The 21757-nt window shown below is 44.8% G+C and overlaps 2 protein-coding genes across 8 annotated transcripts in view; both read right to left on the reverse strand.

Moving 5' to 3' along the window:
* Window positions 1-1745, reverse strand: part of phf2 (PHD finger protein 2) — a 42338-nt gene extending 40593 nt beyond the window's left edge. For both annotated transcript variants that reach the window (XM_080548172.1, XM_080548171.1), the window contains exon 1: window positions 1641-1745. In XM_080548172.1, the coding sequence (XP_080404298.1) occupies window positions 1641-1738 (98 nt within the window). In that variant the 5' untranslated portion in view covers window positions 1739-1745. The remainder of the gene's footprint in view (window positions 1-1640) is intronic.
* A 1846-nt stretch (window positions 1746-3591) lies between these two features.
* The window catches only part of LOC308173419 (constitutive coactivator of PPAR-gamma-like protein 1 homolog), a 35059-nt gene continuing 16893 nt past the window's right edge, over window positions 3592-21757 (reverse strand). For 3 of the 6 annotated variants that reach the window (XM_080548450.1, XM_080548449.1, XM_080548448.1), the window contains 8 exons: window positions 21474-21645; window positions 20399-20648; window positions 18146-18260; window positions 17168-17377; window positions 13063-13258; window positions 12341-12479; window positions 9070-9166; window positions 3592-5603 (listed from right to left, as the gene is read on the reverse strand). In XM_080548450.1, coding sequence (XP_080404576.1) covers window positions 5157-5603; window positions 9070-9166; window positions 12341-12479; window positions 13063-13258; window positions 17168-17377; window positions 18146-18260; window positions 20399-20648; window positions 21474-21645 — 1626 coding nt within the window. In that variant the 3' untranslated portion in view covers window positions 3592-5156. The remainder of the gene's footprint in view (window positions 5604-9069; window positions 9167-12340; window positions 12480-13062; window positions 13259-17167; window positions 17378-18145; window positions 18261-20398; window positions 20649-21473; window positions 21646-21757) is intronic. The other 3 variants (XM_080548453.1, XM_080548451.1, XM_080548452.1) reach the window with 3 other exon arrangements.

Raw genomic sequence — 21757 nt, forward strand, 5'->3', positions numbered from 1 at the left:
CTGTTTATGAAGCTGTTTATAAAGCTGTTTATAAAGCTGTTCATAAAGCTGTTTATAAAGCTGTTTGTAAAGCTGTTTATAAAGCTGTTTATAAAGCTGTTTATAAAGCTGTTTGTAAAGCTGTTTGTAAAGCTGTTTGTAAAGCTGTTTGGGACACAGTGATGTAGTGCCATCCCCAGGCTACCACAGCATCAGATAACCTTATTACATTTTTCTAGTATTGCCAGTTTACATTAGAGATGCAACCTCAGCACATACTGTATGTTCAAGTCAAGACTAAAAACCCATCTTTTTAATATCGCCTTTAAATGACTAAATGATTAAATGATGATATATAATGATTAAAGCACTTTGAGCTGCAACGTTTGCAGGAAGAGTGCTATACAAATAAAGGTTATTGTTATTATTATGATGATTATTATTATCAGATATAAGTATCATTAGCCAAGTTTTAAACACAAATAACCCTTCTGCTGAACTCCCATGGGTGGGCTACCTACCCCTAACCCTATGAGGTACAGTCATGAACGACTCGAGGATACACTGTTACAAGCCAGGGTACATTTGTTTCATCCCAGAAGAAGGTGATCTATACAGAAGGTGATCTATACAGAAGTGATCTATCGTCTCATGGAAACGAGCTCCATCGCAGCCAGCCCAGGAGCAGGGAAGGGTTAATGTTAACGCGCGTAAATATCCTCTAAGGCTGCTTCTCTGGAGGGCTGAGAACAAGAGAACAGATGAACAGATGATGAAAAGAAACAGTCAGGGTAGTCGTGTCTGGTGTCTAACATGTGTGGGACATGTAACACACATGTAACACACATGTAACACACATACAACACACATATGCACATGTAACAAAAGCCCAATCTAGAGCAAATGCGATCGACTCCAATAGGCTGTTTTTGAGGCGGGCTAAAGTGATGAGTAGCCTGGAGGACAGATGACATATTCCACAGAGAAATAGGACATTTATATCTATATATATCTATATCTATATAACACATCCTGTTGTGGCGGGATCTATGATCTACTGTACATTGTACAATGTTCTCATTTGTCTCCCCGTGGCTGGTGTCTCCCCCAGCAGCTATTGTCATGTATGATGACTGACACGGAGCGTTATTATATTCCCCAGATATACACAACACACACTCCGACAATAACACATCTCACATGCATTAACCGTAACTGCGGGAGAGGAGTGCAAATGTAGTGTAAGATTGAAAGCGAATAAAGCGAATAAAGCCCTGGATAAACGTCTGATCTGATCTGAGGTCTGAGACAGACACCCGCGTTCCCGAACAACGATCGGATCATTAACACAGAGAAAGCTGTGATGTGCAGAGATGCATGCGTGTGCAATCAAACAAACAGCCCGAAACTAAACACGAAAACCTTGAAAAATTAGTATATTGACCAAATCTTTTTTTGTGCTATTCACATTTATAAATGTCCCAGCAGCACACCAGCCCAGCCAGAGCCCTAACTCCGCCTTCTTCTTCCCCGAGCGGCCTCTCTCTCTCTCTCTCTGATGGCAGATCACATCTAGACGAACCAACACACAACCTTTTTTAGTCTGTCAAAACCTCCGAATTCGCCACTAAAAACACCCCCAGATGCATTAGAGTCCCTACCTGCCGTGGAACCAGTCTTTGCAGGCGTCGCACTCGATCATGAACTGCGCGACGTCGTAGGGCAGCCGGCAGACGCAGTAGACTGGTACGGTCGCCATGTTCTCTGTTCACATCCACAACAACGTCAGAGAGCAGCGGAGAGCCTAACCCTGCAAGCCCAAACCAACCAAACACTCTATGATCAAGATCTGTCCCAAAAAAAAGAAAAAAAAGCTTGAAGGCATGAAAAAAAAATAGAAGAAAAAAAGAAATTTGGAGAAATGAATTCAGATCCAGAAGTCCATGTCTGCATTCAGATGCCTGGTGATTCTCCCGTTTGAAAATGCTGATCTGTCTGGTTGTTGGCGTTCCTGAAGTGCATTACTGTGTCGTCGATGCCCCCTGGTGTCTCTACAGTGTGGAGACGTTCTGAAATGAGAACATGTTACATTGTATCCCCGCGTGGAGACGTTCATAAATGAGAACATGTTACATTGTATCCTCGCATGGAGACGTTCATAAATGAGAACATGTTACATTGTATCCTCGCGTGGAGACGTTCATAAATGAGAACATGTTACATTGTATCCTCGCGTGGAGACGTTCATAAATGAGAACATGTTACATTGTGTCCTCCTCGCAGCGTTGTAACATTGTTGCGTCAGCGTGTGAGAGGCTCGTTCCCACTGCAGCGGGTTCCTCTGGCCGGGGGTCCCAGGACAGACAGACAGGGGGTCCCAGGACAGACAGGGGGTCCCAGGACAGGACAGACACGCGTCACGTTCACACTCATATATTATCTGCTCGTGTTTGAGCCACAATCACACATGCAGGAGGACCATGTATTGATCATAATCGGTTCAACATTTTGGCGCTTAAATTATGAACATTTTTTGAATGGAAGTAGGCTAGAATACAGTTGCAGTAATAACACGTTTATATATGTATTTTTTATTCGTGTTATTATGTGGTTAAATGTTTATCTATTTATTTTCTATATATGATGCATCTATTCTTGCCTTTTTTTTCTTCTTACTATCCTTCTTTTTCTGTATTTTTTATGCTGTTATGTAAAGCACTTTGAATAGCCCCTGTTGTATGAAATGTGCTATACAAATACACTTGCAGATAATGATATAGCATTTCATAATGTACACACCAATTTCTACCATTATGTTTTCTTCCTGCTTAAATGAAATTGTGCAGATACATTAATACATTAATTCATACCCTAATTTAATAATAAATAAAACATCTATATTAGCCATGGGATGAAAGTAGCCAACTGCCCATTATAATCTCAAGGTCTAGTAGTGTATTCACTATTTTTGTTTTATATCAAACAATGTTATTAATGCTATTAAGTGGAAGTTCCCATTTCCAGTACGTCTTAGGCACAATTCTTAAATGTTGGAGAACCAGTATATATTTATATATATATATATTTGCAGGTTGGATTAATTTCCCACTGAAATCGACTTTTCTTAAGGTGTTTCAGATTGATATGGACAACCGACGATGTCCCTGTCTCACAGTGAATTCATAGAAGGGAAACGTAACACAGGTTAATAGGCAGATCACTGCTCAACTATTGTTAAACCGGTTTGAAGCTATATTGTAATGTGCATGACATAAATAAATATGAAGCAGGAGAGTGCACCTGCAAAGACAAAGACACGTTAAGACTAGAACAGCCGTGTCTATTTTATCTACTATAAGAGCCACCTCGGGGGTCAAATGTAAGGATGTAAGGATACTGGGTGGTAGAATGCAAATATCTAGGAAAAGTCATGAAAGGAGGGTCCTGAAATTTTACAGAGTGCAAAGATATAAAACATTTTTTTACTCACATGGTCAAATGACCCCACCCACGGCTGTTCTAGTTATAATTGTCCTGATAATAAAGAAAAGCAAGTAACACTGAAAACTGAAATTATACTAAAAGAATAGATTTTTATTAAGCATTGTAAGTTGCATTCAATTGCCTTCAAGTACACCACACCACAATCTGTCAACAATCAAACCCAACAGTAGTTCATTCTTTTACAACCCACCAGATGGGAAGAAACTCTGATCAACTTACATCAAGGGAACCTATTCAGCTCTTGCGGGCAAAGGACTGGGGAATACACTGTCATTTCTGATCACTGATGTGTGATAAAAAGCTTCAGGAGAATTACATGGAAAAGTTAAGTAATGATTCTGGTTCAGAAGTAGAATAAACTTTGAAAACAGTAAAGTAAACATTGACAATTATTACAGGTTTACTTGCTTATGCTAATGGGGAAGGTCGAAGGTCAAGCGACTTGCTGCCTTGTTTCCGGCTGCAAAAGGGGGGGGGATTTCAGATCAAAGCTTTTTATAAGAGGATTTTCTTGTTTTTTTTTTTTATCCAGAGAGATGTTTTACTAATATTAATGCAGAAAACAGCAATAGAGAACAATAACGTATACAGTAATGAGTACACCAGGGTTAACAATATTCAAAAGTGGCTAGATAAACTTTTTGTTTTTCGATTAAATGCAACAGAGGGTCAATATCACAAAAAATGTAAAAGGTTAGAGCAAATCAGTTACTGACTAACAGTTAACACCAGTTTTAAGGACTATTACTGATAATTAGCCATTTCTTAAAATTTGCAAATGGGCACAGTACTGGTAAGGATGGAGGAAAAAGGACAACATGCATAAGAACTACACACCTTTTTAAAATCGTGAACCATGCACAGTTTAGCTGAAACAGTAGTACTAATCTCCTACATCTGATTCGAGAAACCACACTGATAAGGTGATCACTGATGCGGGGCAGATTCATGACTCACAAAGCGCCGGGTTCTTTCTTTTAAAGATCTCCGGCTTCTCTGTGAGTTTATAACTGTTTCTTGAAATGTTACTTATATAGCTAACGTAGCACTGTAGCACTGTGCTCATCAGAATTGATGCTGCAGGATTTTTCCTCTATTACAGTTACTTAATTTAGATACACTAAACTTAAATAAAACCCACAGTGAAGTCCCATGTGAGAAATGTGGTTCTGTGCCTCTCTCTTCAAAGTGAGTTTTTAACTCTCAAAAAGCGTTTTTTTTTTTTTTTACTGTGACAACACAAATTACAATGGCGAATATATGGTGCCAAGTACTGAAAGAGTATCTCAACCTATAAGAAGTAAAAGACTGCCAAATTAAAGCAATTTTTCGGTTTCAGTGTTTTAAGAAAGGAAAAAAAAAATATCGCTCTCATTACCTGTTTGAAACATGTGTGCTGTAGATATCAGTGATGAGTGAGCGATCTGTCTTACTCCTTTAAGTGTACTGGTAGTATATTTTATATAACTGGTACACCTGTCGTTTATTAATCCATAAAGTGTCATAATTCTTGTTTTAACTCCTCGCTGACTTAAAGAGGGTTCCAAATCTCCTCGTTTTCTTTCATACTGAGAGGAAAAGATGTACATTGACTGTAGGCTTTCCATTTTTTTCCAGATATATTCCTAACCCTATACCCTCTTTCATCCTTCACCCTCTCTACAAAAATAGGTTTACTCTTCTGTTTTTAAGACAGAGGCGCCGAGAGCTTCGTCTCTGTGGAAATCGCCGTCTGCGTTTAGTGCATTTAGACGTGGATTAGTATTGCACGTCTTGGAGTCGCTGCTAAAGGCACTTTCAGGCTGGATGAGAACCCTGCTTTCATCCTTCCTCCCGTTCAGCTGGCCTGTCTCTTTACCCTCCACGCCGTTCTCCGTGGCCGGCCCGTCTGACGACACCGCCGGGGCGGACGACTTCTTCTTCTCCTCCTCCTGCTGCTCCTCCTCCGGCCTGGGCTTCTGCTTCTCCTTCACCACCTCGCTCACAGAGTCCTGCTGCTCCTCCTCCGGCCTGGGCTTCTGCTTCTCCTTCACCACCTCGCTCACAGAGGCCTCCTCCGGCCTGGGCTTCTGCTTCTCCTTCACCACCTCGCTCACAGAGGCGGCGTAAACAGGTTTGTCCTGGGCAGGAGGGGACAGGTAAATAAATTAATATTGGATTTAGTATTTAGGATCAGGATTTATAAAGACAGATGTCACGACGGTGTCATGAAAAGGTTTACGGCACATGACAACAAACTAGATTCTAGGTATATAAAAGTACCCAGTAGATAAAATGTATTTGTAATAAATAACTGTTAGGAGGCCGATGGTGGCTGGGCAAAACAGAACAAAACGAACTAAAAAAAACATGATTTGGTACGGAGTCACACAAACCAAACACAGCTAGAAATCCATCGACTATTCATCGATCACAACGACCTGTTGATACTGCTGTGCGATGTGCGAGCATGGAAAAGACTTGAACAGAATCAATAGAGGACGGTGGCTCGATGGGACTGATAAGACCACCGCTGACGGCTGTTCTGTGTGTCTGTTGAGACTCATCAAGGGGACGACATCGGGACATTTTGAAAATCAAATCCATTCGTTGTTAGAGAGCTGTTAGCATCGTTAGAGAGCTGTTAGCATCGTTAGAGAGCTGTTAGAGAGTTGTTAGCATCGTTTGTTAGAGAGTTGTTAGCATAGAGAGTTGTTAGCATAGAGAGCTGTAAGCATATGGTGCTTTTCCACTACAGTGCCAGCCAGGGTCGACCCGGGTCAGCCCTGTTCTTTGGCGCTTTTCCATTGAGCGGCCCGTGTCGGCACGGCACGGTAAAATAGTTCTTGTTCGGGATGGGTAGCGAAAGTTGGGAAGGGTACTTTTTTGCCAGGCTGCGTGTGACGTGTGACGCTGCACACCGTTGATTGGTCAATGGAAATCGTCATCCCATGTTCATAGATTTCATCACTAACCGCCATTTTTAAATACCACAACAGATTTCGCTCTAGGAAAATGTCACTTACTGTTTCTGTAATAACGTATTAATAAAGATTTGAAAAAATATGATAACCATCGTATTATCTTAGTTTAATGTCATTTCAATGCATCATAGAACTTTTATTTACAACAAGCATAACAAAAAAAATCGCTATTATGGCGATGTCCTGTAGAACTGAAAGCGGCAGGTAACAGGCAGGTAACATCCATATGCTGTATATATAAATAATGTCGGTGTCGACCGTGATAGCAGTGTCGTATCGACACCATTCAAATGGTTTCAGATTCCCTGTCCTCTCCCCTATCCGGACACGTTTGACACGTTGTTATCCTAACCCGGTAAACCACAGTTATTAACCCGCAAAGGGTGACTCCGGGCACCGTGTTTGTCCGTGAATAACACCGGCTATGAAGGTGGTACAAACACAATACTACTTTGCTAACTTCACCATCGGTATACGGTCATTTTGAGCCCTGAACCACCGTGCTGACACCCCGAGAAGTTATGCTTTTAACCGTAAACTCAATGAACCGGGAGTTCACCCGCTGCTGCAAGCGTATCTATACGCGTCAGTCAGCCTTTCCGTAGAAATACGTCGCACCGTTATATATCTACATGTTTTAAGGCTGATCTGTGCATGATAGTGCTGCATTATGTTGATCTATTTATATCGATCTATTCTTGCCAATTCCTTATTCCCAGTGGAAAGGGGGAAGACTAAAACACTTTGAATGGGATAGATAGGACTTTCCGTTCAATGGAGGAAGCATGATACTCGCGAGTTCATCTCGCTTTTCCCCCTGTTGATGTATTAAACAATCTAAGCAATCTAATCAGAGCAGTTGTTATTGTGTAATATTATTGATGGATGTGCCATTTTTGATGGAGAGCAGTGAGCGGATGACTTGATGTGAGCATGTATTTGACTAATGCCGATAGTCTTGCTCCGAAACCGGAGCTGTCTACAGCGGATTCCACAACGTTCCTTCAAACTACCGTAATTCATGAACTATATGCCCAATCTAAAAAATTCAAACAGTTTCTGAAAGCAGAGAAGTTGCACTTTTTAGGCTTATTACGGTAGTTCACCAACAAAAAAAGCACAGTGCTCAACGTATTTCCCCCCGCTGATCTGTATAGCAGGGGGGGGGGGGGAATCCTATGACACGTAACTCCTCCTTGTCCCGGGTCGCTCAGTATAATGGAGAAGCGTTTCTCAAAGTACGGCACGGCACGGCTCGGATACAAATGCGGCCCGGTTCGGGTCGGTAGTGGAAAAGCGCCAATAGAGAGCTGTTAGTATAGAGAGCTGTTAGCATAGAGAGCTGTTAGCATAGAGAGCTGTTAGCATCGTTTGGCACAAGGCTAAAAACAGATGTGAAGGCTGGATCGAAAGTCCTGCTGGGATCCACATGGGGAAGGACTGAGGGCGATGTGGAAGTTAATTAGTGGTGAAATGAAGGGGCTTCAAGCTGCATAAAGGCCTGCTGAGCGTATGGGATGTTCATGCTCACCCCATGCTGAAAGCTGAGACAAAGCCTTTGTATACTGTCATTACACTGTAATTAAACATTCAGAGGGAGAGGAGAAGAGCCGTATTCTCTCCCTCATTACAGCTCGCAGTAATTGACTTCACATGTTCTAATTCTAACACCATACGCATCGATCAAGGGAATATTCTAAGCACTAAATCTTTTTCCGAACACAAATGTGACGGGGTCTGGTGAAAAAGACCCCGGTTCAGGTTTTTCTTTCCACACAGATTATGAAAGTGCAGACTGTAAATAATATCAGTTGAAAAAGATATGCTTATTTGAATGTTGGTACACCTCAAACCAAATACTGGAGAAACTCGCTCTGAATCAAAACAGACGCGTTTGCTGCCATCGCCTTGGTTACCATCGCGTTGGTGGCTAACCAGCAGTTAAGAAGGAACATCGCTATGAACATACATCTAACTGCATGTTCAGCACATCACAACACGCTGATAGAACATCAACGTGCTAAAAACACATAGCTACACAATTAGATGATCACACAGTCCTTGCTTTGGAACACCTCCTAAAACGTACGTTTGTTTACAAGCCATGTATCACTTATCCAGTAGCCGACGGCAGACGATACAGTGAATCACATTCACAAATGATAAGTATTTAGTGATCCTGAAACTGTCGTTTGTTAAGTGTTGGGCTCTTTGCGCGACCTTCTCACCAGACCAAGTCAGACGTGTTATCATGGCTTTGATGACACCTCACCTGGTACCCCAGACCGTGTCACATACTGTATGTGTTATCATGGCCTCGACACCTCACCTGGTAGGCTCCCTGACTCACCTGGTAGGTTCTGACTCACCTGGTTCCCTGACTCACCTGGTAGGTTCTGACTCACCTGGTTCCCTGACTCACCTGGTAGGTTCTGACTCACCTGGTAGGTTCTGACTCACCTAGTTCCCTGACTCACCTGGTTCCCTGACTCACCTGGTAGGTTCTGACTCACCTGGTAGGCTCCCTGACTCACCTGGTAGGTTCTGACTCACCTGGTTCCCTGACTCACCTGGTAGGTTCTGACTCACCTGGTTCCCTGACTCACCTGGTTCCCTGACTCACCTGGTAGGTTCCCTGACTCTTGAAGCCTCTGCCGAGGTATTTGGCTCCGCGACCGAAGGTCCTGAAGACGGGTGTGGAGATGACACCCCGCGGACGACTGTAAGAGACACAGAGAGACACAGAGACATGGAGACACAGAGACACAGAGAGACACAGAGACACGGAGACACAGAGACACAGAGACAGGGAGACACAGAGACAGGGAGACACAGAGACATGGAGACACAGAGACAGGGAGACATGGAGACACGGAGACACAGAGACAGGGAGACACAGAGACATGGAGACACAGAGACAGGGAGACAGGGAGACATGGAGACACAGAGACAGGGAGACACAGAGACACAGAGACAGGGAGACACAGAGACACAGAGACAGGGAGACATGGAGACACAGAGACAGGGAGACACAGAGACACAGAGACAGGGAGACATGGAGACACAGAGACACAGAGACACAGAGACAGGGAGACATGGAGACACAGAGACACAGAGACATGGAGACACAGAGACACGGAGACACGGAGACACAGAGACACAGAGAGACACAGAGACACGGAGACACAGAGACACAGAGACAGGGAGACACAGAGACACAGAGACACAGAGACATGGAGACACAGAGACATGGAGACACAGAGACACAGAGACAGGGAGACACAGAGACACAGAGACATGGAGACACAGAGACAGGGAGACACAGAGACACACAGAGACACAGAGACATGGAGACACGGAGACAGGGAGACACAGAGACACAGAGACACAGAGACACAGAGACAGGGAGACATGGAGACACAGAGACACAGAGACAGGGAGACACAGAGACACAGAGACACAGAGACAGGGAGACATAGAGACACAGAGACACAGAGACATGGAGACACAGAGACATGGAGACACGGAGACACAGAGACACAGAGACATGGAGACACAGAGACAGGGAGACACAGAGACAAAGAGACATGGAGACACAGAGACATGGAGACACAGAGACATGGAGACATGGAGACACAGAGACACGGAGACACAGAGACACGGAGACATGGAGACACAGAGACACAGAGACACAGAGACACGGAGACATGGAGACATGGAGACACAGAGACATGGAGACACGGAGACACAGAGACACGGAGACATGGAGACACAGAGACAGGGAGACAGGGAGACATGGAGACACAGAGACACAGAGACACAGAGACACAGAGACATGGAGACACAGAGACATGGAGACACGGAGACATGGAGACACAGAGACACGGAGACACAGAGACACAGAGACATGGAGACACAGAGACATGGAGACACGGAGACACAGAGACATGGAGACACAGAGACATGGAGACACAGAGACATGGAGACACAGAGACACAGAGACAGGGAGACACAGAGACACAGAGACATGGAGACACAGAGACATGGAGACACAGAGACACGGAGACACGGAGACACAGAGACATGGAGACACAGAGACATGGAGACACAGAGACATGGAGACACAGAGACACAGAGACAGGGAGACACAGAGACACAGAGACATGGAGACACAGAGACACAGAGACACAGAGACAGGGAGACACAGAGACAAAGAGACATGGAGACACAGAGACATGGAGACACAGAGACAAAGAGACATGGAGACACAGAGACATGGAGACACAGAGACAGGGAGACATGGAGACGTGGAGACACAGAGACAGGGAGACATGGAGACACGGAGACATGGAGACACAGAGACAGGGAGACATGGAGACAAAGAGACACAGAGACAGGGAGACATGGAGACACAGAGACACGGAGACATGGAGACACAGAGACAGGGAGACACAGAGACACAGAGACATGGAGACAGAGAGACATGGAGACACAGAGACAGGGAGACATGGAGACACGAAGACACAGAGACACAGAGACATGGAGACACAGAGACATGGAGACACAGAGACACAGAGACACAGAGACACGGAGACACAGAGACACAGAGACACAGAGACACAGAGACACGGAGACACAGAGACACAGAGACACAGAGAAACGGAGACACAGAGACACAGAGACACGGAGACAGGGAGACACAGAGACACAGAGACACAGAGACACAGAGACACAGAGACACAGAGACAGGGAGACACGGAGAGACAGAGACACAGAGACACAGAGACATGGAGACACAGAGAGACAGAGACACGGAGACACGGAGACACAGAGACACAGAGACACAGAGACACAGAGACATGGAGACACGATCGCTTCTAGTTAGGTTCAGCTCACGCAGACGTCACACCCTCTGGTCATTCGGTCCGCATGTCGGCAACCAATCAACTTTTCTTTTTGAAACACGGAACTACGTTTCAACGTTGTTGAGAATCACAACACAAACTTGCTAGTCAAGCCAAAATACTGCAACGTAATGGATTGGGTGAGTAATCCCCACTGCTACCCAGGGAACTATAACACTACTTCACATTGTTAGCAGGCTCACAAAACAAGCTGTGTTAGTTGACTAGGGATGAGTCATTGATTTTCAACAACATGGAAATGTATTCACATTTTTTGAAAGGAAAGTCCGATCATTACATCAGTTCCCGACATGAGAACCAAAGCATTAGAACATGTCACAAATAGTATCTTTACTGCAATGAATTTGTTAACAAATTAAAGGCTCATGAATCTAACTTTAAATGTAATGTATGCAATATATATGATGATGGTGCAATACATGATGCAGCAAAAAGTATTAATGTGTTTGCATGGAATTGTTTTCTGCAATATAATATTTCCTATTCAAGCAAACAGAAAAGGACACATTGTGCAGAAAATTAATTGCACCAGTTCCTCCAAAAATCATTACAACCGAAATCCCTAGTTACCCAATAACACACACTATAGGGTACGACATTAACAGTGTATATCACAAGTTCATTCTTCCAGGGCCCAGTTGTTTAAAACTTTTAATCTGCATCAGAATGATCCTGATTCTTCTCTCTGATCCAGGATCAGATGGAGCAGGCTGGTTTCCCCTAATAGGACTCAAAACCAGCCAGATAGATCTGATCCTGGATAGCAAAAAAAAAGAATCAGGATCATTCTGATCCAGATTAAAAATGGTCCCAGGAAGAATGAAATTGTGATATACACTGTTAATGTTCTACCACATAGCGTGTGTTATTGGGTAACTTGGGATTTCTGTTGTAATGGTTTTTGGAGAAACTGGTGCAATTCATCTTTTAATTAATTCAAGATTTGACCGACTGGGCCCTGGCCCTTACCCTCTGTTTGGTCCTCCGACAGACACCACCTGGATGGGGAAGCCCCCTCTCCCCCGTCCTCTTCGACTCCCGGCCCACTGGCCCACCACCGTGCCAGCGATCTCCAACTTCCCCCCCTGGGACGACATGGCTTGAAGTCCTGGAGAGGGAGGGGGGACGACGACAACACACAGCGCTCTCAAAACACAACATTGAGGAGAGGAACTGAGAGAAAGCTGTTTGGCAGAACTGGCATCTGGCCATAATAATGACAACAATAACAACCCTCATATAGGGCTTTCACACCGCCAAGGAACCCTTCTATCCCAGTAACAGAGCAGCTGGTTAGCAAGAGAACGTGTTTAGAAAGTGTCTTTTGTTTTTTTTCTTCCATAGAAAATAAATAGTGTTTATTTCAGATACTATAGTGGAAGATATTATCCTAATTTCCAGTGAAGTAGCCGCTATCTTAGTTGTGACATTTTTGTTCATCCCGCCCCCTTCGTCACCCAGCGTTCATGACGCGGATGGTTCCGGTTACACTGGTATGAACGCAGGCTGGTTCGCCAGACAGCACCAAGGGTCGGAGGTTCCAGAACAGGAACGGGAACGGGAACGGTTCCTTGGCGGTGTGAAAGCCCTGAGAGTGAGTTCTAATCTGTGTAGTTAACAACAACATCCTGTGTAGTAACAACAACATCCTGTGTAGTAACAACAACATCGTGTGATCGTCGATCGCTTACCTGGCATGCACCTGCCTCTCCCCTGAGGTGCTAGCATCGGGGGCGGGGGGTAGAAGGGGCAGGCGGGCGGGTAGAAAGGCATGTGGCCGTGTGGTGGTGGAGGGGGGGGGAACGGGAGGGGGTGAGGAGGGCGAGAGAGGTTCAGACCCTCCAGGATACTCTGACGCATCTTCTCCACCTTGGCCACCTGCTCGGCCTGCTGGGACACAAGAGGAGGAGGGTGAGACACGTCTCTGTGCTGCTTCCTGGAAGACAGGAACTCTAGGACTAGAGGGAACCAGTGGTGGACTCAGGCTGTTTGAAGGGCAGGGGCGAAAAGAAAAAAAGGGCACCTACTGCACAACATGGGACTCCATCAGTGCACATGGTCAAGTTTAGACCCTTGGAGGGGCACCAATAGGGCACATCCTCTCATTTTCGCCACTCAAAAGGGCATTTTTGCCACTCAAAATGGCACTTAAGAGACAAAACACGGCATAGTCTGTTTGAGACAGATCTAGATGAGAATGTATATAATAGGAATGACCATGAAGGGTTTTCAAATCTAACGGCGTTATGTCGGTTTAAAATCTAGCTAACCAATTAACCGTAGTAACTAGTATGGTTGTTTTATTCCCTTCTAGGGTTAGGGTTAGGGTTATGTTACCTATATCTTTTTTTGGGGCGAGAGAGAGAGAGAGAGAGAGAGAGAGAGAGAGAGAGAGAGAGAGGGGGGAATTCAAGCACTTTCAATGACCCATGTCGATTTTCAAAAACTTTTAAGGCCTTGATTTTTTTCCCTCAAATTCACAAACTTTCAAGGATTTCAAGGACCTGTGGGAACCCTGGGTTGGGCGGTTTTACGGTCATACGGTTACGCCGTAAACCACGGTTTTATTTGGGGATGGTTTAACGGTATCAAAAATTGGAAACCGCCCAACCCTAACTCTTTAGTCTTCACGACTGTAGAATCTGACTTAACAGGCACAGGCCCCATGCACTCACTAAATCTCCTATTACTCATATCACGGTTCAAAACAAAACATTATATCGTGCTAATTAGCAGAGAATGAATGGAAACTGTATCACCAGAGAATGAAACATAGTCATGTGAACACATTTTGAAAATTGAAATATTTAGTTATTTTTTAAAGAAATATGGACATATCAATATTTGATCTTCTTTCAGACATTATCTATAGATAAAGGTGATGGAATTTAACCAAAAACAATGAAAATGTAACTTTGTTATCACATATTTAACAAAAAATTAACAAAGATGGCAATTCCTACTGAGGAAAAGGTTGAGACGCCCTATGCCCTAATAGCTGATATCGCCCCCTTTGGTTGAAATAACCTCAATTAGACGTTCCCTAGAACTGTCTACCAGTCTCTGACATCAGTTTGGAGAAGGTGTTCCCCACTCCCCTGAGCAGAATTCTTTCATCTGTGTGAAGTTGTGAGGGTTGTCTCGCAAGCACGGCCCGTTTCAAAATCACCTCACAGCATCTCAGTAGGATTAAGATCCGGGCTTTGACTCGGCCATTCTTGAACTTTCCATTTCTTCTTCTGAGCCATTCCTTAGTGGATTTACTGGAATGTTTTGGGTCATTGCATGGTCCACATCCGCTTCGGCTTAAAGTTTTGGACAGATGGTCTCATATTTCCCTTAAGCACCTCTGATAAAATAAAGGATTCATAGAGGATCCTGTGACGGTGAGCTGGCCGGGCCTTTGCAAAGCGGCCTCACACCATGACATCTCCACCTCCTGTCTTCTGTTAGTGTGCCCGAATAATTAAACTGAATTGATTCATCTGTCCAAAGCACATTGTTCCAGAAGTCTTGGTGTTTGTCTAGGTGTTCTCTGGCAAACTTCTGTCTTGCCCTGATGTGTTTTTAATCAATCAATCAATCAATCAATCAAATGTATTTATATAGCACATTTAAACATGATACTTGTCAACCAAAGTGCTTTACAGTAAAAGTACTCCTAAAGAGTAAATGAACAGAAACAACAGAGGAACAGAACAACACGTTGAAACAAACAAGGCAAGAGTCAGAGTGAGTCAGGGAACGCTAAGGAATACAGGTGGGTTTTGAGCTCAGATTTAAAGGACTCGATGGAGGGGGCAGATGTGATGGACATGGGGATGCTGTTCCAGAGGTCAGGGGCTGCGACAGCAAAAGCACGGCCCCCCCTCCTAGACTTGAGGTTGAACTTTCGGGTGGTTAGGACCCTTATCAGCAGATCTGAGGGCCCTGACGTTGGTATAGGGGGCGAGGAGGTCTGCTAGGTAGGAGGGGGCCTTACCATTAAGAGCTTTATAGAGAAAAATAAGAACTTTAAAGTCTATCCTATAGCGTACTGGGAATCCTATTTGGGGTTTCCTCCTTGCACACCTCCCATGAAAATCAAACGTGTGCAGTCTCTTTCTGATGGTAGAAGCATGCACTTTGACATTAACTGTGGCAAGTAAAGATGCACGTATTCGTACCGAAAATGTTCAGTATCGGTGTTCGGTGTTTCGGTTCAGTACGCGTGTGTACCGAACGAACGCAGCGTTGTTTTAACCCACTGTACGTGCAGAACTTGTTTTGTGGGTGCGGAACTGAAGTAATCTCAGCCAGTACGCATGCGCACACACGCCACAGACAGACAGCCAGTAGTTTAGCAGTCGTTATCATAGATATCATACACGTTTCTATATCTATGGTCGTTATGGCGAACGCAATATAAACTAGAGCGTGATGTTCCTCCAGCATCTCTCAAGTCTGCTGTTTGGGAAGATTACTGTTTCTCAATAAACTACGACGACGACGGACCAAGACAGGTGTGGGGGAGTAGGGAAACAGCACAACACCGGGCCAAAGCCAGAACAAACGCCCGAGGTATTTTTATTGCAGCAGATACGCGACAATACCCTGGAGAACACAGGTTGTAAACACATGTTGAAAGTAATCAGGCCCCGTTACGTAGTTCCCTCTCGTCCGCATTTCAGCCAACAAATTCATACCAGCCCTTGATAAACAAGACAAACTACAGCTGTCCACGACTTGTCCAAGGCACCTGCTATCGCTGTCATGACTGATGGGTGGACATCTAAGGTCACCAAGTTAATTAACAGTAGCTGTGCACTACATCACAAATTTAACTTTAGTATTTAGACTTTTTTTTAATATAAGAAAGAAAGACCCACTGTTTAATAATAATAATAATAATAATAATAATACATTTAAAATATGTTTTGTTATACGTTTTACCCTGCTGTACCGAACAGTGACTAAAAACCGTGGTACGTACCAAACCGAAATGTTTGTGTACCGTTACACCCCTAGTGGCAAGAGCTACCTGCAGGTCCCATGATGACATTTTAGGATTGTTGGAGACTTCTCTAAGCATCTTGTGGTCTGCTCTTGGGCTGAACTTGCTAGGACGGCCTGACCTGGCCATGTTGGCAGTTGCTCACTTGTAAATCATTTTCCGGACAGTGGAATGGCTGATTTCTAATTGTTTGGAGATGTTTTTAAATCCGTTCCCAGACTCATACACATCTACAACCTTCTTCCTGAAGGCCTCAGAGAGCTCTTTTGATCTCTCCCTGGTGACATCACTCACTTCAACAATCAAGAGCAAACCAAACTAAATGTCTGAGGTTTAAATAAGACAGCCTCCTCCAGAACCCTCTCTAACAATGTTCTAATCATTTGCACCTGATGTTGTGCGCTTGATTCTAATTTTAGGCATTTTACGTAGCAATAAATGCGTGTGTGTCCTAACTTTTTCCTCAGAAGAAAATTGCATTTCTATTCATTACATTTTACAAATAATCTTTCATTTGTTTAATCATATTACCGTATTTTCTCAATATTGTTAAAATGAACATTTTCTAACAGTCCAGCTGTTCATAAATATCCATTATGTTTAAAATCCGTTTGAAAAAGACAATGGTTTTCACGGGGTGTGTCCTCTATCTCCTTTGTCACATGACTGTAGTTCTACTTCCGTCAGCAGGAGGACAGTGTACGTTACACATTCCTCCGACGCGGGCCGAAGGGAAAAGCCCAGACCAGCTGTGAGAGAGAATGGTGTTGGCGTTGGACCGGGCCTGAGTGGAGCTACTGTACCTGACCGTCACAGAGGTCGATGAGAGGGGCCTTATCCCGATTGGCCCGTATGAGCTTGCTCTGGAGCAGCTTGCCGTCGAAGTACATCCACGGACAGCAGTGCTCCCAGGGGATGGGCTGGCCACACACGTCGTTGGCGAACAGAGCCATGTCCACGCCGCTCATGAACAGGGCGGCCAGCTGGACTCCTCGAGTGTCCAGGTTGTCGATCTGCAGGGAGAAACAATCCAAGTTTTGAAATAGTTCCCCAATGAAAGAACAACGCTACCCACAACCCCCCCCCGCACCAAGAGCATTCCAGTCAGCTGAGAGCGAAGCACAGAGAGCAGGCGCAAGCAGCCCATTCACTCAAGTCTGGCGACACACAGAAGCTGACAACCTAATCCAGCCAACACACAAAGCCAGCAAGCAGAGCCTAACACAGTCAATCTGGCCACATTGCAGTCGCAGGCTGACACACACAGACAACAGACGACCAGGACCAAAGCAGACAGCGCGTGTGGATAGTTTACACATATTAACAGTTAGCCTAAGCTGCAGTGTATTCCACAGTTCATAATAATAATAATAAAAAAACAAATGTCTTGTAAACCATCCACACGTTCAAAATGAAACTCTCTCACTCACAGAGCTTATCAAAAAAGATGCGACACCTTTTCCTGCCAAGCTCGATCTTAAATGAAGACATGCTTGAACAAAGCATTAGTTTTGTTGAGCACATATTTTTTTCGCCATCATAATATGAGGAGTGTCCTGGAAAAACAAACGCCCACCACCTTTTTAATTTAGAAACAAAGAGAGGTGTTCTACCAAGAGAGGGTTGTTTTCAGTCCAATGTCGAGCCTTCAGGGCACAGACGGCTAATAGAACAACCCAACCTTCATAACCTTCACAGGTTATCGGCCAAACCGTTTTTGATGCCTGCCGCTAGGTGCTTCCAGGACACTCCCCATATAATAATAATCTCTACAAAGTCACCTTGAGTTCCTGCAGTTGGTCAGGCTCATATAGTTTAGGAGAAAGTGCTTGGGCTAGGAAAGCGTCAAGTTCGTTACGACGCAAAAGTCTTACTCCTGGCCATTGTAACATAAACCTGAGGTAAAACACAAAGGGTGAAATATTACAAAATACAGGAGACTGATCTTAAATCAACTCTGTCTTGATATTCTTGTGTCTCATACGGTGGCCTTCTCATCTCACTCAAGTCATTTTAAAAACTCAGCAGTGAGCTCTACCTGTGTGCTATGGTGCGTTACAGTGGGGGGGGAAATAAGTATTCAACACATCAACAATTATTTAATTCAACATATTTCCATTGCAGCTGTTCACATGAACTTCAGACCAGACATTGGTATTAACTTAATAAAACTACACAGCTAAAGAAATGTTAACAGCCCAGTCCATAAAAAAGCGATGTGCAATTAAGTGGAAAAAAGTATTGAACACAGTAAGAAAAGGCACTAAACCAGCTTATGCCACTAATGAGTTCTCCTACCTGTGCTGATTAGAATCAGCTGGGTTAGAGCATGTAGGTGGGGAAGTACTTCCACTCTGAAAAAGGGTTTCCCACCTCTGAATGCAAGTTAACACATCGTTTGTCGCCAAGCTTTCCTGCAAGAAACATCTCATGATGGGCAGAGGCAAAGAACTCTGCCAAGACCTTCGCAACTAGATTGTAGAGCAGCGTAGTAACGGCCCTGGTTACCGACGGATTTCTCAACTCCTAAATGCTCCTATAAGCACCATTGGGGCCAATTTCCACAAGTGGAAGGAACATCACTCGACCGTCACGCGGCCACTCACAGGAGCTCCTCGCAAGATTTCTGACCGGCCAGTCAGAAAGTTAGTCAGAAGAGTAGCCCAAGAACCAAGGACCACTCGAGCAGAGCTACAGAAAGACCTGGAAGCCGCGGCTACAGTTTGTCACAAAGAAAGCAATAGTCAACGCACTCCACCGCCACGGTCTCCATTTGCGATCACCCCGGAAGACTCCATTACTGGAGAACAGGCATGTTGTTTGAAGTTTGCTACAGAGCATTTGGACAAGCCTATAGATTACTGGGAGAATGTCGTCTGGTCAGACGAGACTAAACCTTTCAGCAACAATACGACACGCCATGTTCGGAGGATAAACGGCTCTGCATATGATCCTAAAAATACCAAACCGGCAGTGAAGTTCGGAAGTGGAAGCATCATGGTATGGGGCTGTTTCCCTTTACGTGGTACTGGTGGAATACAAATTATGGAAGGGAAGATGAATGGAGCCCTGTAGTACCAGGATGTTCTTGAGAAGAATCTGTTGCCAACCACCAGGATGATGAGGATGAGACGCGGGTGGATCTTCCAGCAGGACAACCATCCAAAACATACTGCAGAGGAGACTCTCAACTGGTTCAAGAGGAAGAAAATAAAGGTGTTGGACTGGCCTAGTCAATCATCAGACTTAAATCCAATAGAACATTTGTGGAAGGAACTGAAGATCCAAGATTCACCAGCGGGGCCCCAAGGAAATCTTCAACATCTAAAGACTGTCTGTTGTTAAAGAACGGGCCGAAATCCCTCCTGATCTCTGTGAGAGATTAGTTCTTTCCTACAGGAAGCGACTCGACGCTGGCATTGGAAACAAAGGCTTCTTCCACCACCAAGTATTAGATACATTTCACTTAGCGTGTTCAATGCTTCTCTCCTGTGTCATTCCCCTTTATTGCACATCACTTTGTTATGAATCGGATCGTTACAATTTCTTTAGCTGTGCAGTTTTATGGAGTTAATACCTACAGCGGCTATAGAGAGTCAACACACCCCCTTCAACCCCTTCAATCTTGTGTGTGGATTCATGCCAACATTTTCTTTGCCGAAATTCGATAACAAACACAAAAGAAATGTGGAAAATGTGAAGGGGTATGTTGACTTTCTATAGCCACTGTATGTCTGGTCTAAACTCCATCTGAATAGCTGCAATAGATGCAATATGTAGAATAAAAAAAAAATCTTCATGTGTTGAATACCTATTCCCCCCCCCCCCCCTGTGTGTGTGTGTCACAATCAGGCCACAATCTATCCATTACATCCTAAGGCTGGCTCTCTCACATGGTGCATGACAGTTCATTTGTTTATTTATTGGAAGGATCCCCATTAGCTATACCCATAGGCATGAGCTACTTTTAGTGGGGTCCACAAAAGGTCGGTCCCCTACCCCCCAACCCCCCAACCCCCCGCCTCCAGACTCACCGAAGCACGCAGCAGAGCACCATGAGGGGGGTGGGCACGCTGGCGGGGTTGAGCATGCCGGGGGTGTCAGAGCGCATGCAGGCCAGGAAGGCCCTCATGCGCCGGTTCTTGTCCTCCACGGCCTTGCCCAGCCACAGCTTCTTCAGGTTGGGGCAGGTCCACTCCCGGAAAGGCAGCGCCTCCACCAGCTCCGGGGTGTGGGGGGACTTGCCCTTGTAGGCGGCCCACTCCTTCACGATAACGGGTGGATCTACAAAATGGAGGTCAAAGGGGGTCAAAGGGCATCTTGTGACATCAAACCACGGGATGGTTCCGATATTTAAACGTTTTGTCTTGTGCCTGGACTGTCATGACTACATACACTCACCAGCCACTTCATTATGTACACCTTTTCAACTGCACGTTAACGTAAATATCTAATCAGACAATCACGTGGCAGCAACTCAATGTATTTAGGCATGTAGACATGGTCAAGACGATCTGCTGAAGTTCAAACCAAGCATCAGAATGGGAAGGAAAGATGATTTAAGTGAACGTGGCGTGGGTGTTGGTGCCAGACAGGCTGGTTTGAGTATTTCAGAAAGTGTTGATCTACTGGGATTTTCCTGCACAACCATCTGTAGGGGTAATGGTGTGGGGGAGATTTTCTTTACACAAATCTTCAGCAACTGTGTGATATTATAGTGTCAATATGGACCAAAATCTCTGAGGAATGTTTCCAGCACTTTATTGAATCTATGCCACAAACAATTAACTAGCAAGGTGTCCCTAATAAAGTGGCCGGTGAGTGTATATATAACCCAGGTATACAGAGGAGTCGAATATGCGGTTGAGAGTGGGTAAGGCTGTCTGATGGTACTCACACTCAGGTACTCACACTCAGGTACTCACACTCAGGAGGGAGGTACTCACACTCAGGTACTCACACTCAGGAGGGAGGTACTCACACTCAGAGAGGTACTCGCAGTCAGGCAGGCGGTTCCTCCTCATGGCAGGTTAGGTACTCACAGTCAGAGAGGTTAGGTACTCACAGTCAGGCAGGTTAGGTACTCACACTCAGAGAGGAGGTACTCACAGTCAGGCAGGCGGTTCCTCCTCATGGCCAGCCTCTCGGCCTTCTTCCTGGCCTCCGCCAGGCTGAACAGAACCCCGTAGACGTACTGGCGGACGGGCCTGAACAGCTGCACGGCTGAAGGCAGGTCTTTGTTAGCCTCGTCCTCGATGGTGACAGACAACTTAATCTCGCCCTGCAAAGAGACATTCATTCCTTCGTTACCTTAAGTGTCGGTGGGTTTAGAAAAGACAACAATTCGAAATCTAAACATCGTGCTTTCTGTCTAACTGTGTAACGTACTCTAG

This window comes from Nansenia antarctica (assembly GCF_963989245.1).
Source record: "Nansenia antarctica genome assembly, chromosome: 18".
Taxonomy (NCBI): domain Eukaryota; kingdom Metazoa; phylum Chordata; class Actinopteri; order Argentiniformes; family Microstomatidae; genus Nansenia; species Nansenia antarctica.